Below are 14813 nucleotides of genomic sequence, written 5' to 3'. Positions count from 1 at the left end.
CCCGGACCGGGGCACGAACCCGTGTCCCCTGCATCGGCAGGCGGACTCTCAACCACTGCGCCACCAGGGAAGCCCTAGTCTTTTTTGAGGTTAAAGAAGAAACTGAGTGAAGGTGAAGAAACTGGCTTCTTAGGCTTAGGAAAAATGTTCAAATGCCAAAGAAAACTGGCCATCTAACTCCACAAATCTTGCAAAAAGTCTACGGAATTAATCAGAACACAAACTGCCAGGCGATGCAGTAAGAATTCCGTGCACCATCATTTTGTCTGTAGCACAGCCAACCAAGACAGATGGGCAGGACAGACACAAACTCATATTCTAATCAAGTATTCATATAATTGTACGATACCAGGATAATAAATATACCAGCCTTTTATTGCCTAGTAATAGGAATAATAAAACCATTGAACGTTAGGGCTGACAAGAGTCCACTCAAGACAACTCCTAAGGAGGTCAAAGTGCTGGCCCGCAGTTCCTGTTATCCGCACTTCCCAGAAGTCACGGACTGGTGCTATTCCCGGGGCTACGGAGTCCGGAAAGTCACCGAGAAGGAGCGGGGGTGCCTGTGTCGGCTGCTCCCAGCCTCCCTCCCGCTGTCCATCTCAGAGCTCCGGATACTCCAACCCCTGTGGCTGTGGTCGCTCCCCCTGCAGGAAAATTCAAGCTCTGCGACGTGTGGACTGATGCTCACGGGTGATGAGAATAACTCCAAATTCCCTGTAGGTGCAAGTATCAAGAAACTGAATTAACCTACCACAACCGAGCGCCTCAGGCGAAGTCATGGACCTTTGGGAGAGTCCAACAGTCCCGCCCTCCTCCCTCACTTCTCCACACAGGTGTGAAAAAGCAGCCAAGGATTAGTGTCCGCCCAGCTGCTAATCACTAATGAAAAGTAAGGTCATAACTACAGAGTCCAGTGTCAAACGAGCCAACCTGACTGTATTATAAACCACATAGCTGTAAGCAGTTTCTTAGCTCGCGTCTTCCGAGAATCACGACGCCCTAGGGTAGGCACTTACCTCATTTTACAGAGAATTCAGTACCACTTTAAGGAGTACTGAGGATAACTTAAAGGTAACCATGAAAACCAACACGACACACCCCTCATCTCCTTTTCCAAGCTGCTCTACTCCGCCACCATTAGGCTAAGCTTACAGTGTACAGTGTAAAAGCTAAGTCCTTAATATGCTGTGGACAATAACAGGGCAGAGTGAAACATGAAAGCTGGGCCTTGGAATTTCCCAACAACTTTTGTTTCGGGTATTTACACTATGTTATACTGTATATCCTGTTTTTATGTTATATACATGTATATGTTCTAGGTAGAATAATTTAAAAAGGGAGGAGGGGTATCTGTTTTGTAGGGTGACTCTAAACGGGTATTGCTTGGTGAGAGGTAAAAAGTTATCCTAGCCTGACTACCTTCTTTTAAAGGCTGAGAAACTGTGGCCTAGAAAGCCTTATGCGATTTCCTTACCTACTAAAACTATTTATATTTGTATAGCTCTTAAATGTTAGTCCTAAAGTTGTATCTTTCAATGTAAGTCAATGACTTTAAACTTTTGAACTGAAAAGTTTGTATTTCCAAATTCCAGGGTGAAAATTATGTGAAGTATATATACAGATAGATACAGACAGGAAGAGCTCAGATCCACTAATATCCATCGCATAATTTCGAGAACATGAAATGAACTCTCAAGCCTTTCTAAACAGCTCCTTTTGCCTCTGAAAGTAAGCCACTTCCTGTCCCCAGACCCACTTCCTGTCAGCCAAGCCTGCTTAGCAATACAAAAAGTGAACAAACCAGTCCTGTCTGTGCTCAATATAACTAGAGAAAAATCATGACCTTCGAGCTGGAAGGGAACTTTCTGAACAGTCCCACTAAAAAGAGGGTCACAGTTCCCTCCTCTACTGTAAAACCGGGGTTTGGGAAACAGCTTGTGCTAAGCCCTCCCCACTGTTCACCAGGCTAAGGCACTAATTTTGGAAGGAGGAAACGGAAGGCAGTAAGAAACTGCTTTCCAAGCATCTGACAAAATGAAAGGACTGTCATTCTCACCCAAGTTCCAAAACCGTGCTGCAGGGTAACACTGGTGGGGATTTCCTTCCCTGCTAATGGCATGTAAAAATAATATTCCTAATACCTATTGGCTGTCGATTTTTAAGATCTTTTTTGGGGAGTGTCTGTAAGTAGGAACTGATTTCTTCTACACTGGTAATGACATACACCCTGTGTGTAAATTTAAACTAGGACACTTGGACACCACTTTCCACAGGAAGGGGTAAATACATAATCAGAGAATGTTACATTCTGCAAAAGAAACTGTTCCTTTCTAGAAACACAAATAATCATTATCCCTCTCTCCTCTCCCCGCCCCAAGGGAGGCAAAATAAATTATCATTCAAGGTCACTTTATCTAGTAAGCTTGTGAAGTCTTGATTCTGTAGTATGTCATTTCAGTTTTACTAGGTGTGTCATATATATTTCAGCACTGACTTAGTTCACTGAAAAGTGAGGTTAATTATATCCACAAACTTAGGATCCCATAAAAGACGCAAAGTAAGGGACAGGGCCAAGAGGGCTATCACATGGTACAATGGATTTTAATTCCTAAAACATAGGAAATTAAAGGCCTAAAGACCAAACCTCATTCCACCTGGAGTGGACTGTTTTCTTTGTAAATTTAGAAGCCTGTGAAGAGTTTTCTAATCTGGTGGGAGGAAAGCCTATGGAAGAATGAAAGAGTCAAAACAACATAATTCCTTTGCTAACCTTCTGTTTTAGGGAAGGGCATACAAAATAAGCCATACTTAAACCTGCACCATTTCTGAAATAAATTTTTGCCCCTAGTTAAGATCACATGTGCCGTAATATTTTGCAGTATTAAAGAACATTTCTTCTATAAGGAGCTTAGATAAGATATATTTGAACTTGACCAAAAGGCCTTTACTTTTGCTATCTATCAAAAATAGAGAGTAAGACCCCAATAGTTTTATTTCTTAAAAGTCCAAGCTAAATCAGCCAGCTAACAAAATCTGCTCGAATAAGCCACTTCAACTGAATTTATGCTTTTAAACCACTCTCTGAAATTATATGAAGTTTAAAAAAAAAAAAGACCTCTTCAATTTGTACTGTCACAATCAAGTATGCTACATCCCGAGTGGGATTAGAATTATGCACCTAATTCCTTGATTGGGAGTAATCCTCTCGCCCACCTCGCCCCTGCAGCTCATGGGCTGCTGCATTTACGCAGGGTCTCAGCCCCTCACACCCTGCCCCCATCCCCAGTCCCAGCACAGACTGCATACTCATCTCTTAAAACGGCTGCATACAATTCCACTAAGTAATGCCCCACACTCGAGTGTGCTCACTTCCAATTATCAGCTTTGAGAATGCTGCTATTGAGACAATGACCTATTTCTAGTTGGGTCACCCCCTCCCCCATCAAAAAAAATCGTGGGAATACAGAGCCTTAGCGGAACTAGCCGGGAACAAACAGTTCTGTGCGTTTCCAAGTCAACTGCAATTCTGACTAGAGCTCTCCTTTAATAAAAGGTGTGTGGAGGGCGAGAGGGCCCAGGTGGGATTAAATCAGTCCCTCATCTGATCAGAACACCAAAGGTCTAAGAACTGCGGGGATCCCGCTCCGGGGATCCATGGAGAACTGCTCCCTGGGACCCAGCAGCAGGCAGGGCGGGCTCCCCGGGAACCCGGACCCCAGGGGAAGGAGCGTCCCAACTTCCCGCTTTCTCTCTCTAGTGACTCAGGGATTTGGTGATTTGAAAAGTGACAGCATCTTTCCCTTCCACCCCTATAATGTGCTTTTAAAAAACCACCTTTTGGGGCTTCCCTGGTGGCGCAGTGGTTGAGAGTCCGCCTGCCGATGCAGGGGACGCGGGTTCGTGCCCCGGTCCGGGAGGATCCCACATGCCGCGGAGCGGCTGGGCCCGTGAGCCATGGCCGCTGAGCCTGCGCGTCCGGAGCCTGTGCTCCGCAAGAGGAGGGGCCACGACAGTGAGAGGCCCACGTACTGGGAAAAAGAAAAAAACAACAAAAAAACCCACCTTTTTTATTTTGAAAAATTCGAAACATTCACAAAAGCAGAGAGAACAGTGCGATGAGCTGCAGGGTGCTCTGCATCCACCTACGACACGACGACTTCTCTTCTAGCATTCTTGACTCATTAACTCTTTGTACCACTTAAAACACATTTTTTTTTTTGCTGGCACATTTTAAGACCATTGTGTATCATTTCACTTGTAAAAACTTTGGTATGTAGCCCTAATGGACTTTAAATATGAATATATTTTAAGCTTACACACATATATATATAAGTATACACATATATAAAACCACCACGCCACTATCATAGCCAACATAATTAAAAAACATTCCTTAATATTTAAAGTTTAGTCAATATTCAACTGTTCCCCATTGCCTCAAAACTCTCTTTTTACAGTTGATTTGTTCAAATCATATAATGCCCTTTGGAGCTTTGTCATCCCATTATATTTCCAAACTGCCCTGTTTGGCCAGTTTCTTAATAAACATCAAGTTTTCCCCACCTTATCTCCCCATCTAAGTCCCACTTAAGTGTCTCACCGAAATAGCAATGTATTATGTAAGCAGATACTTGAACGCCCAAGAAACAACATCCATAATTATGTAACCAAGGCAATGAAACATCTCAACAAGGATACCAGGCTAACATACATATTACATTTTCACAAATAAAGAGGTGGTTCCAATTTAAAATTTGTCCTAAGCTTTTACCAAGTGATCTGTGATTCAATTTTCTCTTTAAAAATGTAAGGAATAAGACTGGATATCCTTGTAAGACTTATTTTATAAAAAAAAAAAACAACCCTATAGATGTAATAATGGTACAATAGGCAAAATATTATTCAAAAAGTATAAATTTCACCAAACCACATGCTTGAGAAATGATGGAAGAATCCAAGCAGGTATGGCAAACGACGATGTACTTATCACCAAACCTAGGTGAAAACAGGTCCTTGGAGAAATATCACCTTGGCTCGTGGTGCAATGTCGAGTGATTTACCAAAAAACAAACAAAAATATGTCACACTCTGCCCATTCCTAAGTCACTCTGCCCGATGGTTTTAACTCTGCACGCAACAAGAGTCAGTGAAAAGAACAAAACTACCTGTACCTCTTGGCAAAGCCGGGATGAGAACTGACCTCAGCTCCCACCACTCCCTGACAGCAGGTATTTGTCTTCTCCACTACAGTGTGGGCGCCTTGAAAGCCGGTACTGCTCCCCTTTTGTGCACCAACGTATCCCCAGGACCTAAAAAACCTGGCGCACAGTAGGTACTCTACTTGTTGAATGAACAAAGGTATTTTATGGAGGGATGTGGGAGCAGGAGAAAGGGGAGGCCCAATCTATTGCATTATTAGTCTAAGTCAGAAAAAAAAAAAAAAGAGCCCATCATGAGGTATGAAAGCTTTTAATCGGATTAGATTCAGTAGTTACAAGTGCAGTTGGCCACCTTTACTCTGTCCTCTGTGCCAGGCAGGTCCTCGGATCCTGCTTCCCAGATGAGGAAGCAGGGCTCAGGGAGGTTGGGATGCTCGCCCGAGGTCACCCACCCACTCAGAGGCAGGCCTGTTCACCTGCTTGCTCATCCGCCTTCCCTCTATTTATCTGCCAATAAAGCAAGCATTTAAAGTTTGTACTAGAAGCAGATAATGATGCTTTTTCTTCCCTCAAACCACTTGGCTTCTCACTTTGTGGCCAGGAAAGATAGAAAGCAAAGAAACACGTATCTATCACTGTTATGGGTAGAAATAAGTTGAAGTAAATAAAGCAGCAAGGGGTGGACAGTGAGGGGCTCTACCAATCAGGGATCAAATTATAAAACCATCTACACTCAAACATTCAGACACAGACAATAGTTCATTTTAAACGATCAGTGATAAAAACACAACTCATTCATCCAACATTCTCTTTCCAACTCAAATATCAGGTACAGATTGCTTTCTTTTAGCATATGCCAGAAATCTGTCATCATACAATAGCTTAGCAAATGTGACACAAGACACTACCACCTTCTCTATAGAAACAAGACCCACGGAACAGCAGCCTTGTTTAAAACATGACCTCATGCCTGCTCCTTGGTGACAGCACTCACAGTACACGTCCAGGCTCAGGCCTGTGACGCACTGGACGCAGACAAACAGAACAGGTTCTTTGTACTTTAGCAAAAAATTTTTTAAAATTGGAACCAATGGGGTGGATCCACTTCCAAATATTATTAGCTTAGTCATTAAATATATACAAGGTTGTAACAAAGGCTTAACAACAATTATTTTTATCCTAAAGCAGGGGTTGGCAAATCTTTCTGGTAATGGGCCAGACAGTAAGTATTTTAGGCTTTGGGGGCCGTATTTGGCACCAGCTGCATGTTCTTGTTCTTGGTGCTTTGAAAAATCCCTTTAAATTGTAAAAAACCAATCCTAGCTATACAGCCCACGCAAAAACAGGCCACAGCCAGATGTGGCCTTTACCTACCCCATCCTGAAGTACAAACAATTATTTACAATATCTGATATGACAATTCTTTTGGTATTGACAGTTTCAAACTGATCATCTCTCAGGCAAAAACAGAAAAGAAAATTAGGTTGTGGAAAGTGACTTCAAATTTAACAGAATGGAAAGCAAAGTCTCACACTGTTTATTACAGTTTCATCCTTTCTTTTATCAATAAAAGTCGGATCAAGGTCAGAAAATTTTCATTTTGCTTTTAAGGTTTGTTTTCTCAAGTATATTAGGTTAAAAAGAATTATTATGTTAATGCACTTTTCCATTTCCTTTGAAACAGCATTACTGTTTATCTATAGGTGTTTAAAAGGGCTTGGAGAATGCAATGTGAATCATAATTCAAGGAAAACAGAACTGACCACTGCTGCTGCCTGAATTCACCAGTGCCCAAAGGCAGAAGGGTAACTCCTATGCACCCCTCAACACCCACCTGAAGAATCTCACCTAGCTGGGAGGCATTCCCTGGCTCTCTAGGGTACACAATATTCTGTATCTCTATTACCACACTTACTATACTGCACTGCAATTCTTTGTTTACATATCTGACTCCCCTATTAGACTGAGAATCCCTTCAAGGCAAAAAGCTATCCTATTTATTTTTATAGACCTGGCACCTAGCGCATATAATAGGGCTTCAATAAATGAGGAAGGAACCCATGTGACCTACAAGGGAATACTGACAACTAGAAGACACAGAAGACATAGAGGACGAGAAGGAGATAAAGCATTCTTTTTCACTAAATAACTCAAATGTTTCCCACTGCTGTTTCCCTTGGAAGATCTATTGACAAACTTTACCTGGTTTATAGCAACTCAGGAACTAAAGCCCTTAGCTTTAGCTACAGGTTGCACTGAAACGTTTGTAAAATATGTTTCAGGGGAAAAGAGCACACAGGAAATAAAGCTTACAGCATCTGAAGATAAACTGTTTGGATTTCATAGGTATAAGCTCTGTCTCAGTTTATCGCACGTTCTTTTCACTTAAAAACTTTTTTTTTTAACTTCCATTTTACAAATGATAAAACTGAGGTTCACAGAAACTAAATGGCTTGCCAAAGTACAGGTAAATATAATAAATTAATTATGAAACTATTCTTTTTACAGCTCTTTGCATTTTTACTTAGAAAAATTATGTATATTAATTATACATTAAGTATTTCACTTTATAGTCAGAAGTCTCTAACTCACATCACAGCACAATGTTTATTTTTCTTTCTTTCTTAAAAAAAACTACAGGAGTCTGGAATAAAATCTTTATTCTTTACATCAAAAGCCATAGATACTAAGCATGTTAGAAGGAAAATAATGCAACCTTCTGGTCTCTTCAGTAAGTATTCCATATTTAATTAATAGTGGCAGACACACAGTGTTTAAATTATATAAATATATATTTTTTAACATCTTTATTGGAGTATAATTGCTTTACAGTGTTGTGTAGTGTTTAAGTTACATACTGATTGGAGTAGTTGAAGAATCCCAAGCGTAGTTACTACTGAAATTAAATAAAATATAGAGGATAATTCAAAATGCTTTTCACTGATTTTGAAAAAAGACTGAATTCTGGTACTTCAGATTAGAGTTGAAAAGTCTAAATACTGTAAGAAAGAGGCATATTGAACCAGCCAAAGAATCTCCAAATTGTCAGATTCACAAAAGTTTAAGTTAAAAAAAAATTAAAGAACTATGATAATTCACTAAGAATAGTGATGTTGCTTTCCTTCCCCAAACTGCAAGTACGAATAAAATTATTCAAAATATTGTTAGAAATCACAATATTATTTAGGATGGTAACTAAAAGGAGAGGCCAGCATGGAAGGATAAGAGAAGAAAGAAAAGAAGACAAAGGAACGGGGTCTCTTTGTTCCCTGCCATTTAATAGGAAATGTTGGCCTCATTTTCCCCTTTAAAAACAAAGAGAGCCAAAATTTGAAAGCTCGCTGGTCACTGCCAAATTGAGCTCTGCAACTGGACACCCTGCAGACAGAAGTTCAAATCAGAGAGATCCTCTCCTGCATCGTAGCTGGTCCTGTCTTTCTGGAGCCTGAGCCCCATCTCCTTTTTCCCACCTCGGCCACGTTCCAAATACCAATGAGGGCACCCATGGCGCTAGAAGCTGGGACCGCGTACCCGCCCTCGTTAGAGCGTGAGAGCCTTCGCCTGAACGGAGGCTCCGGAACCGCGCTGGGCTTCGCTGCCCACACACGACCACCAGTATCAACCCCACCGAGAGAGAGGAAAAATATATAAAAACTGTCCTTTTCCTATGAAGTCATCAGTGCCCGAACTCTGGGGTGCATCAGAACCGTCTGGGGACCTAAAGCACAGACAGCCAGTCCTCCCAGCCCTAGAGATGGGGATTCAGCAGTCCTGTGAGGGACCAGGAAGCTTCATGTCTTCAGATAATCGCGTAACCGAATGTGGGAACCCTGTAGTAAATTAATGCTAACTTTGAACTACGTGTGTCTACAGTGTGTACATACACTCAGATGGAACATAAGAAAGCTGCTGGATCGTTTTTAGTCTATGTGGATTTAAAAATACTATCGTTTAGGGCTTCCCTGGTGGCGCAGTGGTTGGGAGACCGCCTGCCGATGCAGGGGACACGGGTTCGTGCCCCGGTCCGGGAAGATCCCACATGCCGCGGAGCGGCTGGGCCCGTGAGCCATGGCCGCTGGGCCTGCGCGTCCGGAGCCTGTGCTCCGCGTCGGGAGAGGCCACAGCAGTGAGAGGCCCGGGCACCGCAAAAAAAAAAAAAAAAATACTATCGTTTAATAAGTCTGGTAATTGTATATATTCTGGCAGGGGGCAGCAGTTACAATAATGAAAGAAGGTGAGGAGTTCTTTCATCAATCACAGTCACAAATTTATTAACAACATGTACAAACCAAACCCTCAACCTCCCCTCCCACACCCGATCCTTTTCCAGGTTCCTTATCTCAGTGAATGGCACCACCATCCAAACACTTATGCAAGCCAGACACCAGAAGGCAGCCTGGACACTGGCGCTCTGCCGCGCTCTGCCGCGCTCTGCCCCTGCACAGTGATCTATCACCGCGTCCTGTCAAGTTCACCTCCCAGACACATGTGCTTCTCTCCACCGGCAGCCCGGCCCTGGTCCAGGCTGCCACCACCTCCCACAGCCCCGCACCTCCCGCTGATTCGGTATGGCAGCTGCAGTGACCTTCCAAAAGGCTGATCTGATCAGGTCACCTCCTTCCAGTCAAAACCCTTCAGCGCTTCCCTGAGTTAAGCCCCCATGTAGCTAGCTGTTTCCCGCCTCGCTGCAGGGTATGTCCCGTCCCCCTCCTTCACCTGGAGGACGCCCCTTCACTCTTCACATCGCTCAGCACAGTCAGGACGTGCGTCGGGCTGCGTTCCTGACCCCCGATGAGCACTCCCCCTGTGCACACGCCATCACACAAATGCAAGTTATCCTACGACTACAGTCTGTTCCTCTCACCAGACTGTAAATCCATGACGACAGGGACTGTTTCTGTGTCTGCTCACCTCGGCAGCCTCAACATCCAGCACAGTTAACGCAGTAAACGTCTGCTGAATGAACGTGTGAACGTACAGACACACTTGCTGTGCCTTCCAGTGTGACGACAAATGGCCAAGCCCAGCCAGCGCTCCTTACCGCCACATGGGAAAACCTTAGCTGCCTAACTCACCATCTGCGTGCGGTGAAGGAGGGGCATGGGGAAAACAGATCCCATGTGTGCTCCTCAATGGGGCGGGGGGATGTATTAGGATATTCAGTGAATTCTGACCGTGTTAAAATATTTAGTGGAAGAGGCTACGTATTCTCAAGAGACAAGGTCATCTCAGAAACTACCTTAAGATTTTGGCATAGGGCAGAATTTTGAACACACTTTCAGAGTTTTCCTACTGAAGGGAGAAAACTTGCTTTTACATTAGAAGTTTCCATATCAACACTTTAGGAATGAACAGCTAAGGCATCCACGGGTGCCACTTGAAAGGCAGTTCAGGCTAAACTTCTCAGAAAACAGCTTTAAGAGAGCTTGGCCTTGAGCACAACACCCTTTTCATCCCCAAGCTCGAGTGCAGTGGTTTTCCTTCCTGACGCCCCACGCCTCCTCTGTCACAATGAAGAAAGCGAGTATGGGGGGAAGGAAGAAGGAAGGGGAAAGGAGCCCGCTGGTCACCCTCAGCCGAACCGTGGGCAGGAGGGCTGCTTCCTGAGCCCGTGCCCCTCCCCAGATGACAGGGACACACCAGGCCAAACCAGCCAGCTGGGCAGAGGGCGTGGTACCTCCTGGACCTCAAACCATCCTCCTTCAAAGTCTACCCATCACACAAGAGTAGAGCCCAGAGCAGCTGGGAAAAGCAATGGACCACAGCACTGGAGCCCCAGTGGGGCGGGGGCGGGGGGGGCACCCCGGGGGATCAAGCAAGACCTCTCAGTCTGCCTGCCCATCTCTGCACCGGTGGCTTTCCTCTCAGCTGTGTCACACTTTACCTAAGCCTCTCTCGTTCCTGGATGGCTCCCAGCGGGTTTTCCAGCTCGCATTCCAGTGTTTGCCTGTGTCTGGGCTTGGGTCCCAGACTGCAAGCTCCCCAAAGACAAGATCTGTTGCAACCGTCTGTGCGATACCCTGTGCCTGGCGCCGGGGCGACAGATGCTCACTGAACGTGTGGACGTGCAATGTCTTTAACAAGTGGTGATCGCAGAAGCAGTACTGACAGAAAATGCAGCAAGTAAATATTATTTCATTTATATAATTGTCTTACAAATAGAGTCATCCACTGACTCTGTTCAGACATACCAATCAACAACACTTTGCCTGACGAATTCAAGAGGTCTGGAGGAGACTCAAACCGGGGCCATGCAGACGTAGCCATCTTTATGGTTTGCCTTCAATCCTGTTGTTAAAAATCATCATGGGAAGCCACCTAACAAAATTCTTAATCTGGGCTTGAATAATAGGAATCAATAACCATCTGTTCAAAGGACACATCTGTAGAGCTGGTTATTGGACGCTTCAGCTTTAACATCTACGAGGGAGCAAAAAACAACAGTAACAAAAACTAGATACTCTGTAACAGCCTTAGAAGTGCCTATCAGCCAGTAAGCTCTTAGTGATCTCTGGAGTGGCCCTCATAGGATTCACGTGGAGAAAGACTTAAGGGTATTCATCTTACAAGGCAAAATCTCCAAGACCCTCCCCCACCAAAAAAGAGGCAGGTAGAAATTCCCTATGGAAAACAGCTGTGACTCACATAAAGGGGGAACTCACAATACCACCTGGAAATAATTGAAAATATTATACAAAATATAGTCTTTCAAAATCTTACTCTGGTTACCGGGACCCTAACATACAAAGATGTTACAAGTTAAGGATGGCTACCATCCTTCCTTAACAGTTCAACAACTATCTTCACTTTGTCGGAAGAACATTTTCCAAGTTTCTGATCCATCATAAAGGAACTTCAAAGCCAAATGAAAACACACGTGCCCTAAGAAATAAAAAGAGAGCCTTAAAAAGGAAGAGCATTCTGACACACATCACAACATGGATGAATCTTGAGGACATCATGCTAAGTGAAATGAGCCAGCCACAAGAGGACAAATACTGTGTAGTCTCACTTATATGAGGCACCTAGACGAGTCAAACTCACAGAACAGAAAGTAGAGGGGTGGCTGCCAGGGGCTGGAGGGAGGGGGAAATGGGAAGTTAGGGTTTAATGTGTACAGCGTTTCTCTTTGGAAAGATGAAAAGGTTCTGGAGATGGATGGTGGTGATGGGTGCACAACAATGTGAATGTACTTAATGCCACTGAACCGTAACTTAAAAATAATTAAGATGGTAAACTGTATGTTAATGTAAATTTTACTACCAAAAAAAAAAAAAACAAGACAGAAAAAGAATAAGAAATTACAGATCCTTATGAGAAAGAAAAATAGTGACCGGAAACAGGTTTACTGACTTTTTTTCTGAGTGATATTTTAAAAGCTGAACTCTGCATCTTTTCTTTTAATGAAATAAAGAAAACTACACCAGGAAAGGTAATCTCCTGATCACTGCTCTGTGTAACACAGCACAGGACTGTGCCCTGAGTAAGATGTTGTGCTTGGGTCTGTTTTATATCACAGGAATTGTAAACCCTGAACGTCACATGCCAATCGCAAATTGTAAATGAAAAGAAGAATTCTGTGTAGGAAAAAACATTTCTGCATCACGAATAAATCATCTTGATGATGTAACCTAGGCAAAAGCTCTATTGGCTTCTGAATCTTTTAGCATATTAACATAGTAATTTATTTAACCTAACAGTAACACTTTATTAATAAAGAACTCCTTTTAGAGAATCTAAAATTTAACAGTAGAAAAAACACATAAGCACTGACTACAGAACCAACTCGTTTGAAAAACAAGAAATAAATCCCACATGTATCTTTTATTGCAATTTTTCATGAATCCAGATATTCTCTCCACCGTGATTCAAAACTCCAAAATCTTCTCCCCAATATCTAGCCACCAGTTCAAAGCTGATAGAACAGATACAACTCTAAAAGAAACGCTGGTCACAAAGAACCTGCCTCGTTCCCACAACGTAAATGAAAGCCTTATATAAGAGCCCAGCCTGGCCACAATCTACCCGAGATGGCAACATAATCAGATGCAGGGGGACAGAGATGGGGGCACAGCAGCGCTCCAGTCAGCTGACGTTTACGATGTGCACCGGCAGTGCAGGACTAGAGGGCCCAGGAGCCTCCTAATCAAACTCCAGGGCTACCTTCCTTCATCTGCAATTCAAATTCATTACTAAACCTGTTTCAGATAGGAATCCTGCTGCCACCAGCACATTCCCGGGTTAACAGAGCACAGCTTCACGGGCCTGTCGTAAAATGGACTGGAACGAAGCTGCCCCCAGAAGGACAGCGTCTTCTCTGCCGGATGCCCTTTAAAGCGCCAAAGGAAGAGCTGGGGTGCAGCTGGCTCCAGACCCTCGAAGGGAGTCGGCGTGCTCCGTCGGAAGCCACCTGACTCTCCCTGCGATTTAGACGACTTTTCTTTTTAAGAAACTTCCAAGTTGCATTAGAATACAGATTTTAAACAGACCGAAACCGCGTAAAAGGGGATTCTAATTTTTATAAAAGACCCAAACCACTGGGGGCGGGGCGGGGGCTCGCAAACAAGACTGTAGAGAGGAAAGCATCATAATCTTGTTTTCTCCAGTAGTTCCACAAAGGACCAACTAATAACAAAGAGAGGAGACAATTGACTACTCCTGTCCTCTCGTCCGTTTAGAAAAGAGCTCTATTCTACAAAAAAAACCTGCCCCAACACCTCGCCCAGGTAACTCCACTTGAAAATAATGCCCGAAGCATCCGACCCCGCCCAGATACTGGGTTACTTACTGGTTTCGGCATTTTCGGTTCCTGATGGGTCTTTCTCAGTCTCCTGGAAACACACTCTCCAGCAGCAGCTGAAACGGTTTTCCCAACCTAGAGGCAGAGGAAACCCTTTTAGAGCGCCCAGCAAACCTCCTCCGGCTCCCGCCGCCGCCCCAAGACTCGGCGCCCACCCCGCGCTGCTGCTTAAGAACCGGCCGGGCGGGCGCCGGGATGAGTCACCGCCCAACCTGCAATTACGGCGGGCCGGGCGGGCGGGACCTGCGCGGAGGGCGCCGGGCGGGGAGGGGGCCGGGTGGGCGGGGAGGGGGCCGGGTGGGCGGGGCGGGGAGCGCGGAGCCTGGGCGGAGGGGGAGGGGATCTCGGCGCAAGGCGCGCAGGCAGGCGGGGAAGCCGGCGGCGAAGGGGCACGGGACCGCTGGGCCGGGAGGGGGCCGGGAGGGGACCGGGGCGGGGGGCGCCGGGCGCCTGGGCGGGGGTCCCCCGAGGTATTCCTCGGGGCTTTCGGGAAATCAGCCTGAAGCCCATAAGACTGCAAGTTTCACTTTGTGAAGCAACCGTTTGCCCCAGGGCTGAAACCGCAACCGTCAAACCTTTGAGAAACACTTTTAAAAAATGTCCCCGCCCGGGAGCGGGGAGGGCCGCCCGGCCGGGCGAGGAGGGAGGGGGCGCACCCACGCAGCCCGGACTTCGCTGGCATTTGGGAGAGGGACCCGAGGGGGCAGAACAGAAAGAGGAAGGTGGCGGAGCAACCGGGGCGGCCACGCGGGCAGGTTCAGCTTCACCTGCCGTGTGTTTGGGCCGCAGGGAGAACCGCGTGGTCGGGACTCCACCGGCCCAAGACCCCAGGAGGCGGCGGCGGAGCAAGC

At 45.2% G+C, this 14813-nt stretch overlaps 1 protein-coding gene across 2 annotated transcripts in view; it reads right to left on the bottom strand.

The window, feature by feature from the left end:
• The window catches only part of EZR (ezrin), a 50972-nt gene extending 36801 nt beyond the window's left edge, over positions 1-14171 (bottom strand). Inside the window, exon 1 of one of the 2 annotated variants that reach the window (XM_007461768.1) lies at positions 13951-14171. In XM_007461768.1, the coding sequence (XP_007461830.1) occupies positions 13951-13962 (12 nt within the window). In that variant the 5' untranslated portion in view covers positions 13963-14171. The remainder of the gene's footprint in view (positions 1-13950) is intronic. The other variant, XM_007461769.1, reaches the window with a different exon arrangement.
• Between the last annotated feature and the right edge of the window lie 642 nt (positions 14172-14813).

The sequence above is a fragment of the Lipotes vexillifer genome, unplaced genomic scaffold, assembly GCF_000442215.2.
Source record: "Lipotes vexillifer unplaced genomic scaffold, Lipotes_vexillifer_v1.1 scaffold1594, whole genome shotgun sequence".
Taxonomy (NCBI): Eukaryota; Metazoa; Chordata; class Mammalia; order Artiodactyla; family Lipotidae; genus Lipotes; species Lipotes vexillifer.
Note: the sequence above shows the minus strand (reverse complement) of the source record. Positions and strands in the feature narration are given on the sequence as shown.